Source organism: Bos grunniens, chromosome 7 (assembly GCF_055505025.1).
Source record: "Bos grunniens cultivar Pamir isolate PY7600 chromosome 7, Bosgru_T2T1.0, whole genome shotgun sequence".
NCBI classification, from domain to species: Eukaryota; Metazoa; Chordata; class Mammalia; order Artiodactyla; family Bovidae; genus Bos; species Bos grunniens.
This window is the reverse complement of record NC_141171.1, coordinates 1,530,016-1,547,452: the sequence shown is the minus strand read 5'-3', so window position 1 is coordinate 1,547,452 and position 17,437 is coordinate 1,530,016. Positions and strand designations below refer to the sequence as shown.

The 17,437-nt window shown below is 55.6% G+C and overlaps 1 protein-coding gene across 4 annotated transcripts in view; it reads right to left on the bottom strand.

Moving 5' to 3' along the window:
• Nucleotides 1-2,205: 2,205 nt before the first annotated feature.
• TBC1D9B (TBC1 domain family member 9B) overlaps nucleotides 2,206-17,437 on the bottom strand; it is a 40,492-nt gene continuing 25,260 nt past the window's right edge. For 2 of the 4 annotated variants that reach the window (XM_086407859.1, XM_086407861.1), the window contains 15 exons: nucleotides 16,756-16,917; nucleotides 16,333-16,483; nucleotides 15,667-15,881; nucleotides 15,085-15,202; nucleotides 13,373-13,658; nucleotides 11,524-11,653; nucleotides 11,296-11,394; nucleotides 10,594-10,662; nucleotides 9,370-9,610; nucleotides 8,897-8,962; nucleotides 7,275-7,346; nucleotides 6,995-7,045; nucleotides 5,385-5,444; nucleotides 4,538-4,644; nucleotides 2,206-3,495 (listed from right to left, as the gene is read on the bottom strand). In XM_086407859.1, coding sequence (XP_086263985.1) covers nucleotides 2,809-3,495; nucleotides 4,538-4,644; nucleotides 5,385-5,444; nucleotides 6,995-7,045; nucleotides 7,275-7,346; nucleotides 8,897-8,962; nucleotides 9,370-9,610; nucleotides 10,594-10,662; nucleotides 11,296-11,394; nucleotides 11,524-11,653; nucleotides 13,373-13,658; nucleotides 15,085-15,202; nucleotides 15,667-15,881; nucleotides 16,333-16,483; nucleotides 16,756-16,917 — 2,514 coding nt within the window. In that variant the 3' untranslated portion in view covers nucleotides 2,206-2,808. The remainder of the gene's footprint in view (nucleotides 3,496-4,537; nucleotides 4,645-5,384; nucleotides 5,445-6,994; nucleotides 7,046-7,274; nucleotides 7,347-8,896; nucleotides 8,963-9,369; nucleotides 9,611-10,593; nucleotides 10,663-11,295; nucleotides 11,395-11,523; nucleotides 11,654-13,372; nucleotides 13,659-15,084; nucleotides 15,203-15,666; nucleotides 15,882-16,332; nucleotides 16,484-16,755; nucleotides 16,918-17,437) is intronic. The other 2 variants (XM_086407860.1, XM_086407862.1) reach the window with 1 other exon arrangement.

Genomic DNA, 17,437 nt, shown 5'->3' with positions numbered 1-17,437 from the left:
CAGTTAGGTAAAACCAAGCATTATTTGTTTACATATAATGTGCATGGGCAAGGGTTATAAATGCCTTTTTATAAGTGATTTAAAATTTTTAATATTTTCCAAATTTTGCACAATAGCATATATTAGAAAAAGCCAGTTAACTTAAAAAATTATGTTTGAGACTGACTATACAGTGACTGGAGCCACCTATGACCACCTGTGCGTCAACCGGACCCCCTTCCACCCCCCAGCCAAACTACAACTTCTACAGCAGTCAGGACTTGGTCAATGACTACCAGTTGCCCACCTTTTTAGACTTCTCCACCAATCAAGAGGAAGCCGATTATGCGCCCCAAACCAAACACATAAGGCATCCTGCTTCCCCACCAGCAGCCTCTGATCAGAGCATACCTGAAGCCCTCCCTTGCTTTCACCATAAGGCGTTCCCACTCTTCTGACTACCTTTTAGTCTCTGCCAAACACAGGTAATGGTGGCTGACTTCTCTTCTATAGCAAGCTCTTGATAAATGGTTCCTGTTCTCATTTGGGTGGTTTTTGTTTATCTCCAAGTCTCATCATTGTGGATGAGAGTTTCTGGCAGCTACAAAGAATGTTTTGTGGTTAATGAAAAGGGCAGAATAAAAATTTCATAAATGATGTGAGTTCAACTTTGAAAAAGATAAATACAGGGGAAAAAACACCAAAATAATGACTAATGAATAGTAGTCTTAAATACTAAGAAAAGTTGTTTTTCTACTGTTGTGTATTTTTCCCTTTTTCTGCAACAAACATGTAATCCTTTAAAATTCATATGCATATTTTTTTCTTGGAAATTATAAGAATGACTCGATGAATAGTTTGGTACAACAGATCACTTGGTAAGGAGTTTTAAAATATACACTGTTTACTTACAGAATCCAAATATATTTAAAACTTTATTATCCACATATTGTTTAGTGTTACTGTTCTTGTTACTGGGCCTCCCTAATAGCTCAGTTGGTAAAGAATCCACCATTAATGCAGGAAATGTTCTTGTTATTAAACATTTTGACTATCATGCCAGGTTAAATGATTAACAGATGAAAGTATATTGTGTATTTTTATACACTTATCACATAAAAAGGCTAATGTCCTCTTTTATATTGTTTACTTTCTTCAGTATACTCTCAGATTTATACTTCTACATGGTGTATAAAACATTTATTTACATTCCAAATTATTTAAATCTTTCTAATTGATTATAACCAATTTGATTTTAAACTGCCAATTTCATGGAATTCTTATGTATATGCTTAGTTTCATTATGGCCAAGAACTATAATTTCATTACAGTCTTTCTGGCAGTAAATCCTTTGAAATTAATTTATGACAAAGCATGTAGTCAGCTTGTGTAAACACTAGAAAGGAAATTACATTACCGACTTGTTAAGAAAGAAAAGTTGTTACGTTTCCTTGATGTCGTTTTGCTGTATTTATTGAAAAGTGACTCAGCAGTTGTGCACAAGGTAAAATCATGGGGGCTTTTATTTTCAAAAACATCGATAAAATCTAAAGAGCTATAAAATAGATTAGTACCTGGAGCTGCGGAGGGAGGGGGGATACAGGCGTTGGCAGCACATGGGCAGGAGGGGTCTTTCTGGGGTGATGGAAATATTCTAAAGTAGAATTGTGGCGATGGCTGCACAGCTCTCAGTTTACTAGCAATCACTGAATTGTAGCTTCAAACAACTGAATTTTATGGTATGTAAGTTTTGCTTCAATAAGGCTATTCAATTAAGAAACCAAACGAGCCACAGAGATGTTATCTTTTAGTAAAAATGAGGGGTGACTGTGTTGGGGGCAAATACTGGACATGATCATCAGCTCCTGCTGCAAAGCTAGGGGGTCGTCTTGGCTCAGCCTGTTGCGCACGTCCCTACATTCTGCTTCCTGAACCCAGAGGCTTACTGCAGCCAGGCCTGAGCACGTGGCTCCTACCTCTAGACCCTGGCTGTTGGCCCCCGCAGAGCAGGTCTTCTCTGTGGGTGCAGCTCTGCGCACGCCCTGCCCGGTCTGCATCAGCAGCTTCCATGTCCCCGTCCTGCCTGGGGTCTTGAAACCTCACTTCCTGTGAGAGACTTAAGTGTTGGGAACTTCTGGAGTACGGCTTCAGCCCCATACCTGCCTGGGGAGAAGCCAGGAGGCTGAAGCAGTGGTTGAGGGTCACATTAATTCTCTATACACAGTGTGGTTTTTCATTCTTTCAGGGATTTATTAAGGCATTGAGCATAGTGTGATTCTTTTTAGCCAACTGAAATGAATACAAGGAGACATATCAGGACCCGAGGGATATGTTTTTAAGGTTAATGGTGAGGATGACGAGCTGAAAGAGAATTGAGAGGAACACCTGTGCTGGAGGTAACCCACCCTGATGCAGTGGATGCTTTCTGCCCGTGTCCTCAACCAGAAGCAGGCTCAGGGCTCCTGGAAGGCATCTCGAAGCTCTCACCACGTTGGTGCCCAACAGGCACACCACCTCCCTACCTGGTGCCCAGTGGCAGGAAAGCCCCCAGAGCACGCAGCTGCAGGGGAGGAGGAGGAGGAGGACAGGGTGTGGCCTGGCCACAGTGCAGGGCAAGCAAGGGCAGATCATAGAGCCCCCGACACTGCAGGGCCCAGGAGGCCCAAGGTAGAATGAGGGGCTGGGCACCCCCTGCCTTGGCCCCAACTGTGACTGTTCAGCCTTCTTTCTATTTACAACTCAATTCTGGGGAGAACTGGAGGGATGTGTCCTTAAGGAGAAAACAAAGGGAAGGAGGGAAGAGAGGCCAGTCCGCAGGCCTTGGAGCCCTCAGCCCAAAACCACAGACTGCTCATGGTCACTGGAGGTGCTAAACTGTCTCTCTACCTTCCTGTGGTCCTTGATCTTGAGTCCAATGTCTACCCTCTTCTCAAAGAAGTTCACCAGCACAGACTCTGTCAGGATGGAGGCCAGGATCTGCTCGAATGAGATGCACCAGTCTGTGTCAACGGTACCCCCACCGTGGGTGGTGGCCACAGGGCTGCGAGCCTCCCCGCCCACCAGCACTGTGTCGTCAGCCAGGTCTTCACACTGCAGGGAGCCAGCGCTGACCACGGAGTAGGAGGATATGGACATGTCGTCTTTGGTTTCGTCATCAGACAGAGGCTGGGAGGGAGAGCCCCGGCCCTCACCGCCGCCCCCTTCACCCACCACCTGGCTCTCCTGTGGTGTTTTCCCAAGGTGGGTGTCTCCACCTGCTTTGGCTTGGGGGTCCCCTGCAGCTGGTGGCTGAAGTTCCCAGGCAGGGTCTTGAGGGGGGTCTGGGGCTGGTGACTCATCCTCATCGGGGGCACTGTCCCTGGACTTTCTGCCTGGCCATGCAGAAAACCTCTTCCCCACCTCCCCGATGCGGAGTAACAGGCTGGCCACCGTGGCAATAGCGTGGTACAAGTCCTGCTCCATGGGGTCTTCACTGAACATGTTGTAAAGTGTCTTGCACAGCTCAATGAATTGCTCCTTTTGAGGGGGAAAACAGAAAAGGGACAGGGAGATGATAAAAGATGGGCCAGGCTACCTCCGATCAGTCAGTCTCACAATGCTGGCCATTCTGACTGGTGTGAGGGTGTCGTCTTGTTAGTTATCTTCATATACCTGTGCTTTGACATATCCATTTCACAGATTAGGACACTGAGGTGCAGAGGGAAAGGCTTTCTTTTCCAGCTGTCTTTCTTTCAGCGCGTATAGAGACATCTGGAGTCTCTCTGTGCCTGTTCTGTTAGCAGAGACAGACCTATGTCTATTATAACTTTTCAAACCCAGTGACTACAAGGACTTCACTGTGTTTTAGAATCAGTTTGAGTGCTTTAGATCTTTAATTAGAAGCCACTTCAACTCTCCTTAACAAAGCTCTTTAGAGAGTGATGACAAGGTAAGGCAGCCTGGGTTAGTTGAGAGGGATGAAGAGGTCAAGTTCAGATCCTGAAACCACATTTAGGCCTCTTGGCCTAAGAACGGGATGAAACCTCCCCCCACAGGGCATCCCATTCTTCAGGCCTGTGGATGAAAGAGCACCCAGATGCCAAGGGACCCCTCTGGGCAGAGCAGGCCGTGATCAGGCTGCAGCTCAGCAGCGGCCTTTGGTTAGATGTCTGTGGTCCTGGCTGTTAAGACTCTGGAGGCTGCAGTCCTGACCTGGAGACCCGCATGTGACTATCGGCAGGGGGGGCAAGTGGGCCTGTGTGCGCGGCTCGGAGCCAGGCTGGAAGGACAAGTGCCGTGACACTGGCTCATGAACGGCAGTGAGTTTCTGCCTATTGAGGCTGACCTTCCCCAGCGCTTCTCTGGTTCACGGATGCCGATCAAAGCAAGGGAGTGTTCTGAACAAGGCCCTGGAAAAACCAGCCCCTGTCCTCCTAGGCAGTCCCTGACTGCCGCTGACTGGTGGGTCTAAAGGTAGGCAGAAGAATCCCTCCATTCCAGGGGTGCGGGGAGGGTGGGAGGGTCCAGACTTGGTCGGAATTTTCCAGAAACATCTCTTGGGTGTTCTGATTTGGCCTACCTGGTTCATCTTGGGAAGATCCTTAATCGTCTCCTTTTGAACCTCTTTCTCCTTGGCCCACATTCGAAGGTAGTGCCGATAGTCAGGAGGGCTAGTTCCCTTCTCCTCTGTGAGTTGGAAGAAAAAGATTAATCTCCATCTGTCAAATGAGAGAAAGAGGGCTGGGGGCTGGTAGCAGGGGATAAGGGGGTTTAAGGATTATCTGGCATGAAGTTACCTGGGCCCTATTACAAAGCACCCTGGTGTTTGGGGAGGTAGTGATGGGAAAAAGCACACAGCAGCCCGCAGCCTTTTTGGCACCAGGGCCCAGGTTCGTGGAAAACAGGTTTTCTGGAGACTGGGGGTATGGGGGTGGGATGGTTTCAGGATGATTCAAGTGCATTGCATTCACTGCACTTTATTTCTATTATTATTACATCAGCTGCAGCTCAGATCATCAGGCATTGGATCCTGGAGGCTGGGGACCCCTGAAGGACCACTCAAGGGTCCCCCCTGGGCTATGCTGAAGTAGGTTTGAGCTAAGCTGATGATGATGGCCCCACTATGTCCTCCCCAAGATGGTGATGGGACCATGTGGGGGCTGGAGAGAGGGTGGCACAGAGAGCCAGGGCACCCCCAGAGGGAGGCAGTGATGGCTGGGGGTGCTCGTGGCCACAGGAAATTCAGGCCTGGGACTGATGAGTGCGAGCTGGGTGGCTGATGTTTGGGCCTTTACCTCAGGGAGAGCTCTGCTATCAGGCATGTGTCTGCCATAAGGTACGGGGGCTATTCCACAGTGACAGGGCGACCAGATCCCAGACACCCTAGGACCTCTTCCAGCACCGCAGACACACACACACACACACACCTCTTCTTTTATCTTGGATGTCATTTCCAGCTTCCTCTCGCTCCTCCTGCTGTAATACTTCTGGACAACAAAAAGAACAAGAACAGTCTTCTGTTATGACTCCAGACCACTAAGGTCTGGCCTGTGCTTTCCTGTGGAAGTGGACCTGGTCCTGGGCCCTGGCCCAGCAGGTCCTGCAGGCTGCTGCTTCTCTGCCCCACACAGGGCCGGCTCACTCCACCTGGTTACATCAAACCAGAGAACCACTGAACTCATATCTTCTCTTTCCAAAGAATACGAGTCATACCACGCAGTTCTTAAATCAACGGTGATGCATGTTACAGGCAAAAATTCTGAGACCAACAATTTCTATACTTTCTGCCGATAAAGGTCAAACTCAGGGGAGTCTGGGTTACCAATTCAACCTGTAACTGCCACGCCAGCTGATGGAGAATTTTACGTTCCTGAGTCCTGTGATCAGCACTGTATCTCTTAAAGTGATACATATGTGTGCACTGTGGATCTGGGGAGAGCAGGCTGCCCAGCTCCTCCAGACCTGCCCCCTGAGAGGGTGCGGCTGGGGGAACGTCAGGTGGGGAGGCAGGTGCCAGCTCCCCCAGACCTGCCCCCTGAGGGGGTGTGGCTGGGGGAACGTCAGGCGGGGAGGCAGGTGCCAGCTCCAAACGACCCTCGGCAACTCTGCAGTGGCAGGGAAGGGTGCAGCCCTCTGGGCTCAGGGTTTTCATCAGGGAATAGACCGCTTCCCCGGGGGTTACGTGAGCTCCAAGGACAGGGCTCTGTACCCCAAGTCCGTGGCCTCTCCTCAGGTGCCTGGGACAGGCCTATTTGCTTAGGTTCCAAGTATGACAGAAGATACATCTGTTTTTTTAGTTTGTATAATTGAAATCAAAGTCCTCAAGCTTCACAGTCAAGTAAGCCTTTGACACTGTCAGTACGATTGCTTTAGGTATCTTGATAGTATCTTTTAGTTTCCCTTTTGAGTGTGTATTATCCTTGATGTGTTATTACCTATCCCCCGTGAGCAATGATAGGGTGGTGTTTTGGTCGGTTTTCTGGGTGCATTACACACTGCCAGCTTGACTGCCAAATCCCAGCCCAGAATACCCCACCGCCCTGGGCTCAGTGCTCCCTGCGGGTTTTAAATGAAGCACAGGGCTGACTTCCAACAGGCACTCAACATACACATTTTTCCTCAACTAAAAAGTTGTATGGAACACAAAACTGTTTCCAAAGAAAGCCTCCACCACTCTTTTCTACTTCCACTCATCTGTGTCATCACGATGACAGTTTTGCAACAATAGTATTTTGTGTTTTTCCTATGACCACGATGACAGAATCGTTTTTCCATGTGGCCTGGAGGTGATACCCTGGTACCTGTGCAACACCACGATGCTGTGTGTCACCACTTTCTGCCCCTACAACAAGAACGGCAGCTGCCGCTCTCTACCCAGGTCTGCAGCTGGCTATTCAGAACTTAGCCACACAGGAGCATCTTGGGGCCCAAGAGCTTCCAGGCCTCTTGACCATGCAGGGGAGTGTTCAGAAGACGAATCCCAAGGCCCTGGGGAAGCCAAGTGCAAAGGGGGCACCCTTGCCCCCCAGGCACTGACCTTGAACCTTCCAGGGCAGGAAAAGATCCAGATCGGAGGCCAGAGGAGACGCTGGAAGGGACAGCGAGGAGGAGCAGAGGCAGAGGGAAGGAGGAGCCAGGGTCCAGGAAGGCAGAGACAAGAGAAACAGGAGTGAGAATACTCCTGGGGCCCTGGCCCTTGTTCTGCAGCTCCCCCGTGCAGCACACCCCCACACCCGGGGAGGGCTGCAGGCCACCCGCACGGCCCTCAGCAACTCTGCTTGGCACAGGGCCTGAGGCCAGTGGTAGAGAGCACTCACCTTCTGAGGAGCTGTCCTCGGTGAAATAATGGGCTGCTTCCAGGGCTGACTCAGCCTCCTCGGGGCTCAGGGCTGTGTTCGGAGAGAGAGGAGAGTGAGGGCAGAGGGAACAATGTGACTCTCACCAGAGGAAACCCCCCCTCCCCTACTGAGTGTGCCCACCAACGCGGTGTGTAGTCACAGTGGTTAACAGCTGGTGACTGCTTCCGGTTAACTTGGACACTGTGTTTGAAACTGCAATATACATCCAGTCAGAGGAGTCGGCTGAACGGCCATCCTTTGCCCCACTCCGTGATGCTGTGGCCCAGAGGATCCTTTTGGGATGTTCCCAGCTCCTGCAGGCATGTGCGCAGGGGCCAGGCAGGCACAGACAACCTGTTCTCACATCATACCCTTGGGCACTGTGCCACACCAGTACGTACTGGCTTGTCTCACTCTGCGACAGTCTCTGTTCCTGGTTCCGTTCCCCCCGCCGTGTGGAGGGGGAGGGAGTGAGGAAGGTTTAACGGTGCCTGGCCTGTGGGGAGGCGGCAGGTATGGGCCGTCACTAGGCCCCAGGTGGAGCAAGGTGGACAGAGGTGGCTTGGGAGTGGCAGGGCCGGCCTCAGGTGCCCTCATCCGTAGGCTCCTGGCCCAGTGGGGTCTGCCCAGCTCAAGCCTCGCTCAGCAGAATGAGAAGTGCCTGTGCCAATCTTCCCGAGGAGGTGTACCCAAGACCAGTGTTGCCTGCTGCAAGAGGGAAAGACTAGCCACAGGTAAGAATCCCTGCGCTGCGTGTGTCGGGAGCAGGGCTCTCCAACTCTGGATGCAGAGCCCTGTAGGGAGCTTCAGAACCACAGTCTGGGCCCTGCCCTCAGTCAGTCAGGTCTCTGGGATGAAAAATTACTCTGGCCAACTCTGAGGCAGCTCCTGAGTCCCTGGTGGGGGCAGGGTCACGGACAACAGCAGGAACCCAGGACAGCTCTACCCCAGAGCAGAACCCCTGGGGCTAGAACTTTCGCCTGCCCCAGTCTCAGCACCCTCTGTGAAAATACGGAAGCCCATCCGCGGCCCTTGGAGAATTCTGAGTGGCTATGTCTGCTGGGCCGGGTAAGCTAGGCTGACACAGGCTACCCACTGTCCGTGTCCCAGCAGGCCCCGCACTGCGAGAGAAGGCAAGGGAGAGAGCCACACAGGCTCCTCAGCCTCCCCTGGGCCTCAGCGGTGCCCCCAGGCTGCTCCTCTGGTGACAGACAGGAGTCCTTGACAGATTTAAGGACAAGCCAATGAACTAAGAAGACTCAAACCTGAGTCTCCACTCCTGTGGCCAACCCCTCTCAGGGGGTACATGGAGGGGCCTGGTGCTGCGTCTGGGCCTCTGCCCATGCGTGGAGCCCTGAGACACCCACACGTGCCCCCAGGCCATGCAGGGCCCGGCCCTGCTCTCAGACAGAGACTGACCCGGCCTCAGCCCCATCCGCTGGCTGCTCTGCACTCTGTCAGGATGAGGGAGCCTCCACTGTGCTGGGAGCCCAGCTGCTACGAGGCCCAGCCACGCACAGAGGCCTGTGCCTCGGAAGGCCGCAGCTCTGGCTCTGCACTCTGGAGAGCCCTTGCTGGGGAGTGGGAGAGGTGGCGCTCACCTGGAGGCAAGTGCAGCTTGTAGAGAACCTTGAGCTTCTCCGTCAGGTCCCCGTGGTACATCCCACCTGTGGGGAAAGGCCAGCAGGAAGGCAGGCTGGCAGGAGGGCACGAGAGCCCCATGGCCAGGCCACATTTGAGTCCTCCTCCTCCAGGGGGCTCCAGCGGGATGCTCCTCACCGCCTGACTCTCTCCCTGGAGAGGCCCCGAGGGTGAGCACCAGGCCTCAGGCCTGCTCCTTCTCGGGGCCTGCAGACCCAGCCTCCAGCAGCAAACTGAGGGAGGGCAGGGGAGGGTGGGGAAGGCTCCCATCATGTATCTCTGTGGGAAAACTGCCCTCCTTTATCAAGGGTTAAGGGCTCTAGGCTGCCCTAGGCTCGCTATGGTGGGCAGGCTGGCTGGGACTGGTACCTGGAAGTTTCCTCAGAAAGGGCAAGGGTAGGGACGAGTCCCTGCAGGCCCTAGAGCCACTCACTCATCCCCGTCACAAACTCCTTGAAGTTGATCAGCGAGTCCTTATTTTCATCCAGGAGCCGAAACATCCGCCCTGCCAGCACAGGCGTGTGGGCGCCACAGGCCCAGGGCGTCAGGCTGGCAAAGAGCTCCCGGAACTGGTGGGCGTCGATGCGGTACTGCTCCAGGTAGGGCAGGCTGGGGTCCCGACGTACAGCTGCAGGGCGGCTGCTCCCCCAGTACTGACTTGCTAGGTGCTTGGCCTGCAGGGGGCACAGCCTGGTGAGACAGCCTGGCCTCCTGGGCCCTGGGTGCTCAGGGTCACCAGGCTGACTGGTGTGTTCACCCGCCTCCTCTATCCAGGTCCACAGCCTCCTGAGCAGTGCGCGCTGGGCTAGACACAGCATCTCACAGAACCTCAGGTGCTGGCACCGTCACCCCCTTGTTTAGAGCCGTGGGAGTTGAGACAGGACCTGAGGACCACCAGGCACAGCGGACCACTGGCTGGACCACTCTGACCCGAAGGCCATCCCAGGGTGGTTCCCTAGGGGGCTGAATCCCGGGCAGCGGGAAGGGCAGATGGGACATGACAGGGAGAGCAGACAGGCAGCGCAGACATGGCTGTTTCTGCTTGTTCTTCATGCCCTTTCCCGTTCCTCTGTTACCAGCACCCGAGCTTTTCCTGGAGAGCCCCTGTTGTCCCCAACCCAGGCCATGGCGTGTGCATGCGGCCCAGCCTGGGGTCAGCTGCGAACAGCGTCCTGTAGCCACAGCACCTAACTTGAGTCACTCCAGCAATCAACCCTGGGCTTTTTGTTAAAACCACCTGGGAGAGAAAATTCTCTTTTCATGGGGTTACGGCAAGGATGACCCTGGAGGCTGCGGACAACAGTCCTACCGCTCTGCAGGAAGAGCAGTCCACGTGATATCTGATAGCGGAGCTTGACAGGACGTCAGAACACCTAGATCCGGCCCTGTCTGACTTTTCAGTTTCTAGACTTTTCAGTTTCATGAGCCAATGCATTCCGTCTTGTGTAAGCTGACTTCAGCAAATTTTCAGCCACTTAAAAGAGTATCTTGCCTAAACTCTGGAAAGGATTAAATTCTACCATGTGAACTTTGTAATAACTGCATCTGAGGATGTTTTTAAATGTTTTACATCCCTCCTGGCAGGAGGCTGCTGCACAGAGGATGAATTTAGGGGACTAGGATGGGATGCTGGTCCTCCCTTGCTCTTGGCTATCACCTTAAAAACCATGTAAAGGTCCTCCAGTTCTTCAATTGAGAAACCAATGTCCCCAGGTATAGCTCGGACCTAGAAGGAAAGAGATGCAAGATGTATTAATGAATTCTCAAGGTCTTGTTCTTTGAGGGAATCCCCATGTGGCGCCAACTACCCTTCTGGTGTTGCCAGCTGGGAGGCCTTTTTGTTCTGAACACCGAGTCTGGGACACAGGGTGAGGGGTGGTGATCTAGAAACTGCCATCTGGATTCCTAGAAAGGCCCTGGGAAAGCTCTTTGGAACATAACTTAGAACTTCCTAGTGATTTCTTCCTATAGAGACAAGAGGACAAAATCTGACAGCAAGGTCAGCGGGCTGAGTGGGCAGGGGCTGAGGGGCTGTCACTACCCAGGGGGTGGGTTAAAGCCAGGCTGGCGGGCTCAGTCCAGAGTGGGCTCGTGCTTGGCCTTCAGGCATCAAGGCAAAAGAGAAGCTTCCCTGTGACCAATCTGCAACAGAAAACAGTGACCAGCCCTCTCTCCACATCCCCAAATCTGTACCTCCACTTCTGCATCCTAGTCCCACAGAGGACAGTGCTGGGGGGCCCTGCACCCCGCTTCTCAGGGCAGTCTGGGGTGGCTCGGCTGACACAGTCCACTTAGTCCCCGTCCCAACCCCAGCTCCAGCTCGCACCCTGGGGCCACGAGAGCCCAGGCCCATCCGTACCACACTCCTCTTGGCCGTATCCTCCAAGGACTGGATCACTTTAAGCCTCTGTTTAAACCGCATCTGCTCAATGTCCTCCGCCCTCAGGCTGCTGAATTTCTACCAGTCAGAAGTGATTCGGTGAGATCAGGTGGAACCACAGAGCAGAGGCCAGCCACCCACCACGGCCAACTGCACCCACATAGTCCAATGGAGCGGTCTGGCCAAATAGCCCTGGAGAGTGCTGACCTCATATGACACCTTCAGGAGGTCAAAGATGTCCACCTCTTCAGGAGGGTCATCTCCACTGGTCAGCAGGGCATGGAGGTGTGGGATAGGAGGAGAGACACTCTGCTTATTGACCACATTATCCAGGTATCTGTAAGGATTGAAGGACAGGAGTCTAGATCCCCCACAGGTGACAGGATGTCTCACCCACAGCTGAATGATGTGGAGACTTAATCTACCTAGACTCTCAAGCGAGCATGCTGAGGGCCGGGCATCCTCCAGGAGGGTGAAAGATGGGTCACTGCAGAGAGAGGCATGCCCTGGAGGGTGCCCTGGCAAATCAGAGGTGCCCCCTGGAGGAAATGGGAGAAGGCCTCCCTCCTTGAAGGCTTGAGCACTTAATTCTGAGAAAGCTAGGCTGGCCACCAGGGTCCCACGAGTGGGGACCCTTTATGACTCCAGACCTTACTACACCAGGAGAAAATTGTGTCCCAGTTGGAGTGATGACACACTCCCTCTGTCTGGTGGGTCCCTGGGGATGTGAGGACTCCCTGCTCTGGCCAGGAAGAATCAGAGACCAAAGGAGTGCTCCAGGAGGAGAAGCCCTGCCGAGGAGCACAGTCTCGGGACCGGGCCTGACTCCAGTGGGACCAGCCCAGCCAGGACCTCAAACCCTTCCAGACACTCTGGCTGGGCCTGACACTCAGGAGGGAGAAAGTGGTGGGTCCTCCACACCCACTGGCCCCGGCCCTGATCCTGCTCAGGCTCTGCTCTGTGGGAAGGGTCCCGTCTCTGTCTGGTGTGGGAGACAGGCATGGAAACCACTTGCCCACTCTGCCCACAGGCTGCCTGTCAGGACAGAGAGCCGGCATGGCCCATAGCAGAGCAGCCACAGCTCTGCCAGCCTGGGACCCTTGCAGGCTCCCAGTCAGCACCTGGGCCAGCTCAGCACGCAGGTGACGGTGTCCCTGGCAGTCCTGGGGGGCTGGGGGTGCTCCAGGCTGAGCAGATACATGCTTATGGGCTGGCAGGACTGTACAGAGCTCAGGGCCTGGGCCAGAGGGAGGCCCCAGAAGAGCACCTGCATATGAAGGGCTTGAAGGTCAGGCTGGGGACTTAGCTCCTTTGTCCAAAAAACCACCAGGGCCACAGGGGATCCCCACGTCCCCGGGGAGGAACAGAGTCAGATTCTGATCAGGAAGAGCCCTGTGGGATGCTGGTGAGTGAAACCGGTGCAGAGCCAACTGTTACGATGTGGGCACAGGGCCCTGGGAAGGGCTGTCGGGGGCCGGCCCTGAGGGTATGGGGACTGAGGGAAGGGGCTGGATCTCAGAGTCTGTGAGGATGGGGCGTGAGCACTGAGGGAGGCGGCGGCGGCCAGGATGACCTGGGCCGCAGGTGTGCCTAGCTGGAGATCAGCCTGTGCAGCTACAGCAGGCCCAGCACGGGCTCCCTGTCCAGCTGCCCTGGAGAAACTGATGCTCCTGAGCCAGGGACGGCGCACCAGGACTGCTCTGCGGGAGTAACAGCCAGCCAGCCTTTTGCAGGAGATGGGAGGCTCGGCCTAGTTCCACCTGCCTCCCGCGCAGCAAGCCCGCCAGTGCAGTGTGCTCTGGTCCGCCACAGTCTCACCCTCTAACCACTGCTTCTCCCAAGCAACGACTGCTCCAGTGCTGTTCTGTCTTCTCCCAGAAAGGAGCCCCTCTCCTGCCTCTGCAGTGTCCCTAGGTCTACCCCAGGCTGAGCATGTGGTAGGTACAGTCCCAGGACGCTGACTGAGGAGCACCCAGGACTGGGGAGGGGCTGGTCGTGTGGTCCAGGGGAGCACTGGCCAGCTCCCCAACAAGAGGAGGCAGGCTGGCGCGGTTACCTGCCCAGGACGGTCATGGCCTCGCCTTCGTCGCCACAGCCCAGCAGCTGCTCCATGTTGGCATCCAGGATGGCCAAGGCCACCTGCAGGATCACCTTGATGCCCTCATAGAAGAAGCAGTCAACGATGACCACAGCGCTCTCAAAGGGCATGACACTGAGGAAGAGGGTCAGGAACCAGGAGAGAGAGATGCTGGAAATCACCCCCAGGTCCTGCATCTTTTTGGAGAGCTGGGGCAGGAAGTCTCTTGTGAGCTCTTCGAAGATGCCTTGGTCCACCAGGGCCCCTAGGAAGAGGACAAAGGAGTCTGAATAGTGAGCTCACGTTCCTGGCTCAGGCAGGCCCTCAGGTGGGACCCTGGGGTCTGAGGTCCAGGAAGCCCCCCCTGGTCCCTGGCCAGCTCTGCTTACAACTGAGGGCTGGTAGGGGCAGGTGGGATGGAGAAAGGAATAAAGGAAAAAATCCTGTAAGTTTCCTTTCTACTGCTTCCAAACCATTTTGTGAAAAGAAAAGATTTCTTTCACTTTACTTGGATTTCCTTTTTGGGAAATACTAATTTCTCTCTAGGATGTCAGAAGTAAACAGTGCTCTGAGTAGCTTATGTGTCTCCTGGCCTGAAGCTGGGGAAAAGAGGCAATTCTGAAGGACCCCAAGAGTGGACACCCACCAAAACAGCACAGGAAGGACATTTTAGATAACAGACTTAATTATATATGTAACTAAATCTATTTACAAGGTCACAGATTCTACCCCTCATAACAGTCAACACGGGGGTATATACTATATGCTCTAGTTATGATTTTGGAAATTTTCTACAATAAAAACGTTTAATGAGAGTTAGCTGGATGTGAATGTAGGCCCCAAGCTAACTTCTTCTCTCACTTCCAGCAACTCCTAGGGAATCCGCATAAAGTCTGGGAGGGACGGTTGGGGTCTGTGTTTGGCTTTCCACCTTCTAGCTGTGTGAAGATTTTGCAGCTTTCTAACCTATGGAGTGGGAGACCAGTGGTGAGGCTACGAGGCCTCCAGGAGCCCAGCTGTGGGCTGTGCGCTGAGAAGGCCTCCAGCAGCCCAGCTGTGGGCTGTGCGCCGAGAAGGCCTCCAGGAGCCCAGCTGTGGGCTGTGCGCCGAGAAGGCCTCCAGGAGCCCAGCTGTGGGCTGTGCGCCGAGAAGGCCTCCAGGAGCCCAGCTGTGGGCTGTGTGCTGAGGAAGGCCTCCAGGAGCCCAGCTGTGGGCTGTGCGCCGAGAAGGCCTCCAGCAGCCCAGCTGTGGGCTGTGCGCCGAGAAGGCCTCCAGCAGCCCAGCTGTGGGCTGTGCGCCGAGAAGGCCTCCAGGAGCCCAGCTGTGGGCTGTGCACCGAGAAGGCCTCCAGCAGCCCAGCTGTGGGCTGTGTGCTGAGGAAGGCCTCCAGCAGCCCAGCTGTGGGCTCTGCGCCGAGAAGGCCTCCAGGAGTCCAGCTGTGGGCTGTGCGCTGAGAAGGCCTCCAGCAGCCCAGCTGTGGGCTGTGTGCTGAGGAAGGCCTCCAGCAGCCCAGCTGTGGGCTCTGCGCCGAGAAGGCCTCCAGGAGTCCAGCTGTGGGCTGTGCGCCGAGAAGGCCTCCAGGAGCCCAGCTGTGGGCTGTGCGCCGAGAAGGCCTCCAGCAGCCCAGCTGTGGGCTGTGTGCTGAGGAAGGCCTGCCACCCCACAGGGAGCTGCCAGCCGTGGGCACTCACCCACCACCCTGGTGTTGTAGTAGTCGGGCAGCATGCGCTCGCAGAGGGCCACCAGCAGCCAGAAGGCCTCCTCCTCGCTGCCATAGAGCAGGAGCACTGAGGTGACGATGTTCATGGCCTGTGGTCACAGAGAGAGTGAGGGGGGCTCACAGAGCTGTCCCTTCCCAACCAGCAAGCCTGGAAACGACAAACTGTCCCACCCAACTCTAGGCAATTTGCCAAAAGGCAATTTGCAGGAAATCAATGTGACCAGGTGACAGTTGTACAATGATATACCTGGTGCCACTGAACTGTACACTTCAGATGATTACGATGGAAAGTTTTATGTTATGTGTATAACACACACACACACACACACACACACACACGAAACGATCCAACGCCTTCAGGACCCAGACCAGAAGCACACAGAAGACAGCTTAATAGACAGCATGAGGATGAGGGGAGAGACAAACACTGTTTCTAATTTCATCTTTTTCTGGGATCAGGATCTTCCTGGGGGGCCGAGGCACAGTAGCAAGTGTGCAAGGCCGTCACTCAGGGTCAGGACCACGTGCAGCTGCCCCTGCTGAGCCCCCGTACCTGGCAGTAGCCAATGGTGGGGTTTCGGAAAGCGTAGGCGGTCAGCACCCGGCGGAGGGCCGCGATCCCGAGCTCATTCTGGAAGGCAGGGTGCTCCGGCATCGAGCGGTGGAGGTCTCGCTCGATCTCCTCTGTGGCCAGGCTGTACTTCCCCATGGACTTCTCCACCAGCTCGGCATAGTAGCCGGGGTGAGTCACCATCTCATTCCAGGCCCCTGTGGAGACACAGCTGACAGCTGGCTCCCTCCTCTTCCTCGCCTGGGACTTTGAGGGCAGGGACAGGGCAGGGTGGAGACATCAATGCTCTACAGATGGGCAGGGGCCCTTGGGTGCCAGGCAGAGCTTCCCTCATGACTGCTCCTGAGAAGAGTCACCCAACCACGTTTCAAATGGCTGACCTGCCCTCCTGAAAGCATTCAGGTGGCCAAGGGTGTGAATGTTGTCAGAACCTGCCCGTGGAGAGGAGGCGTCAGGAGGCCGGATCTCCTCCCATGGCCGGTGGGAAGGCGTGCCCCTTCTGGCACACACACCTCATCACGGCCGAGAGCCCTATTCCTGCCCTCTAAAAGTGGCAGTCCCTGCCTGCCCACTCAAAGGAGGCCGGCTGGGGTCAGTGGAGCTCCTGCGTGGATGGGGGCCGTGGGGCAGGGAGGTAGGGCAGCTCACCAGAGAAGAGGAGCCAGAGCTCCCCCCGGAGGCTCTCTGGGATGCCCTTCAGCACCAGCTCCCGCGTTCTCGCCGTGCGGTACATGCACATGCCGCGTCCGAACTCGAAGAAGTGGATGTTCCACGACTCCTCTTTCATCTTCTCCTTGGCCTGGGGGAGCCGCAAACAGGGGGTCTGCGGGGCTGACCCAGATGCCACCTCCACCTCTCCTCCAAGGGCTGGGGTGGTGCTGCGCATTGCACCGCCCTCGGCGTCCCTGGGGCCCCGTGGGCGGTTGTAAGCCCACGGTCAGCACTGTGGCACTGGTCAGGCAGGGTGTCCCTGGCACTGCGCAGGGTCACCCGCGGGTCACAGACGCCACCCCCGCTCCCGCCCCCGCCGGCCAGGCCTGCACGGCGGTGGGGCTCCCTGTCTGGGCTTACCCCCTTGGCGCCCAGGTCCTCCACGGGCGTGTTTCTCTGGAAGAGTCTGAGCAGGCCCTGGGAGGCGGTTGGTGCCTCCTGTGCACGGCCCCCTGGGAGGCCACCGAGGGGCGAGGTCGGGCCGGCGGGCTGTTCCGACAGCTCCTGGGGAGCGGGGGAAGGCTGGGAAACAGAGCAGAGAGGCAGGCCCTGAGCGAGGTGGCAGCCCCACGGCCGGCGGGCAGTGCCCTGGGACGGGCAGGAGGCCACCAGATGGCCCAGCCCTGCCTCCTCTCTGGCCGAGCACACACCTCACTGCCCTCCGGCACCCGGGCCAGGCTCTGGGGCCTGTCCCGTCAGACCCTCTCTCCGTGAGCTCAGGGCCAGGAGAGGAGCAGCTCCCAGGAGAGTTCTTCTGAACTGTGTCCCCTACAAGGGCCTGATAGGCCACACTCACGGATGCTCCCTGGGGAGCACCTGCTCCTGCTCCAGCCTCGGGGTGCAGACCCTGCTGACCCCTGGAGACACGGCTGTCCTCGGGCCCCAAGCCCCACAAGGCCCCTGACCACAGTGACCAGCCTGGGGGGAAGGGTCGGGAGAGAGCCCCAGGGCCCCTCCAGGACACTGGGCTCTCCTTAGCACTCTGCCACGCTTCTGACAAGGCTGCTGGGGTTCCGGGAGGGGAGATGCAAGACAGACCCAG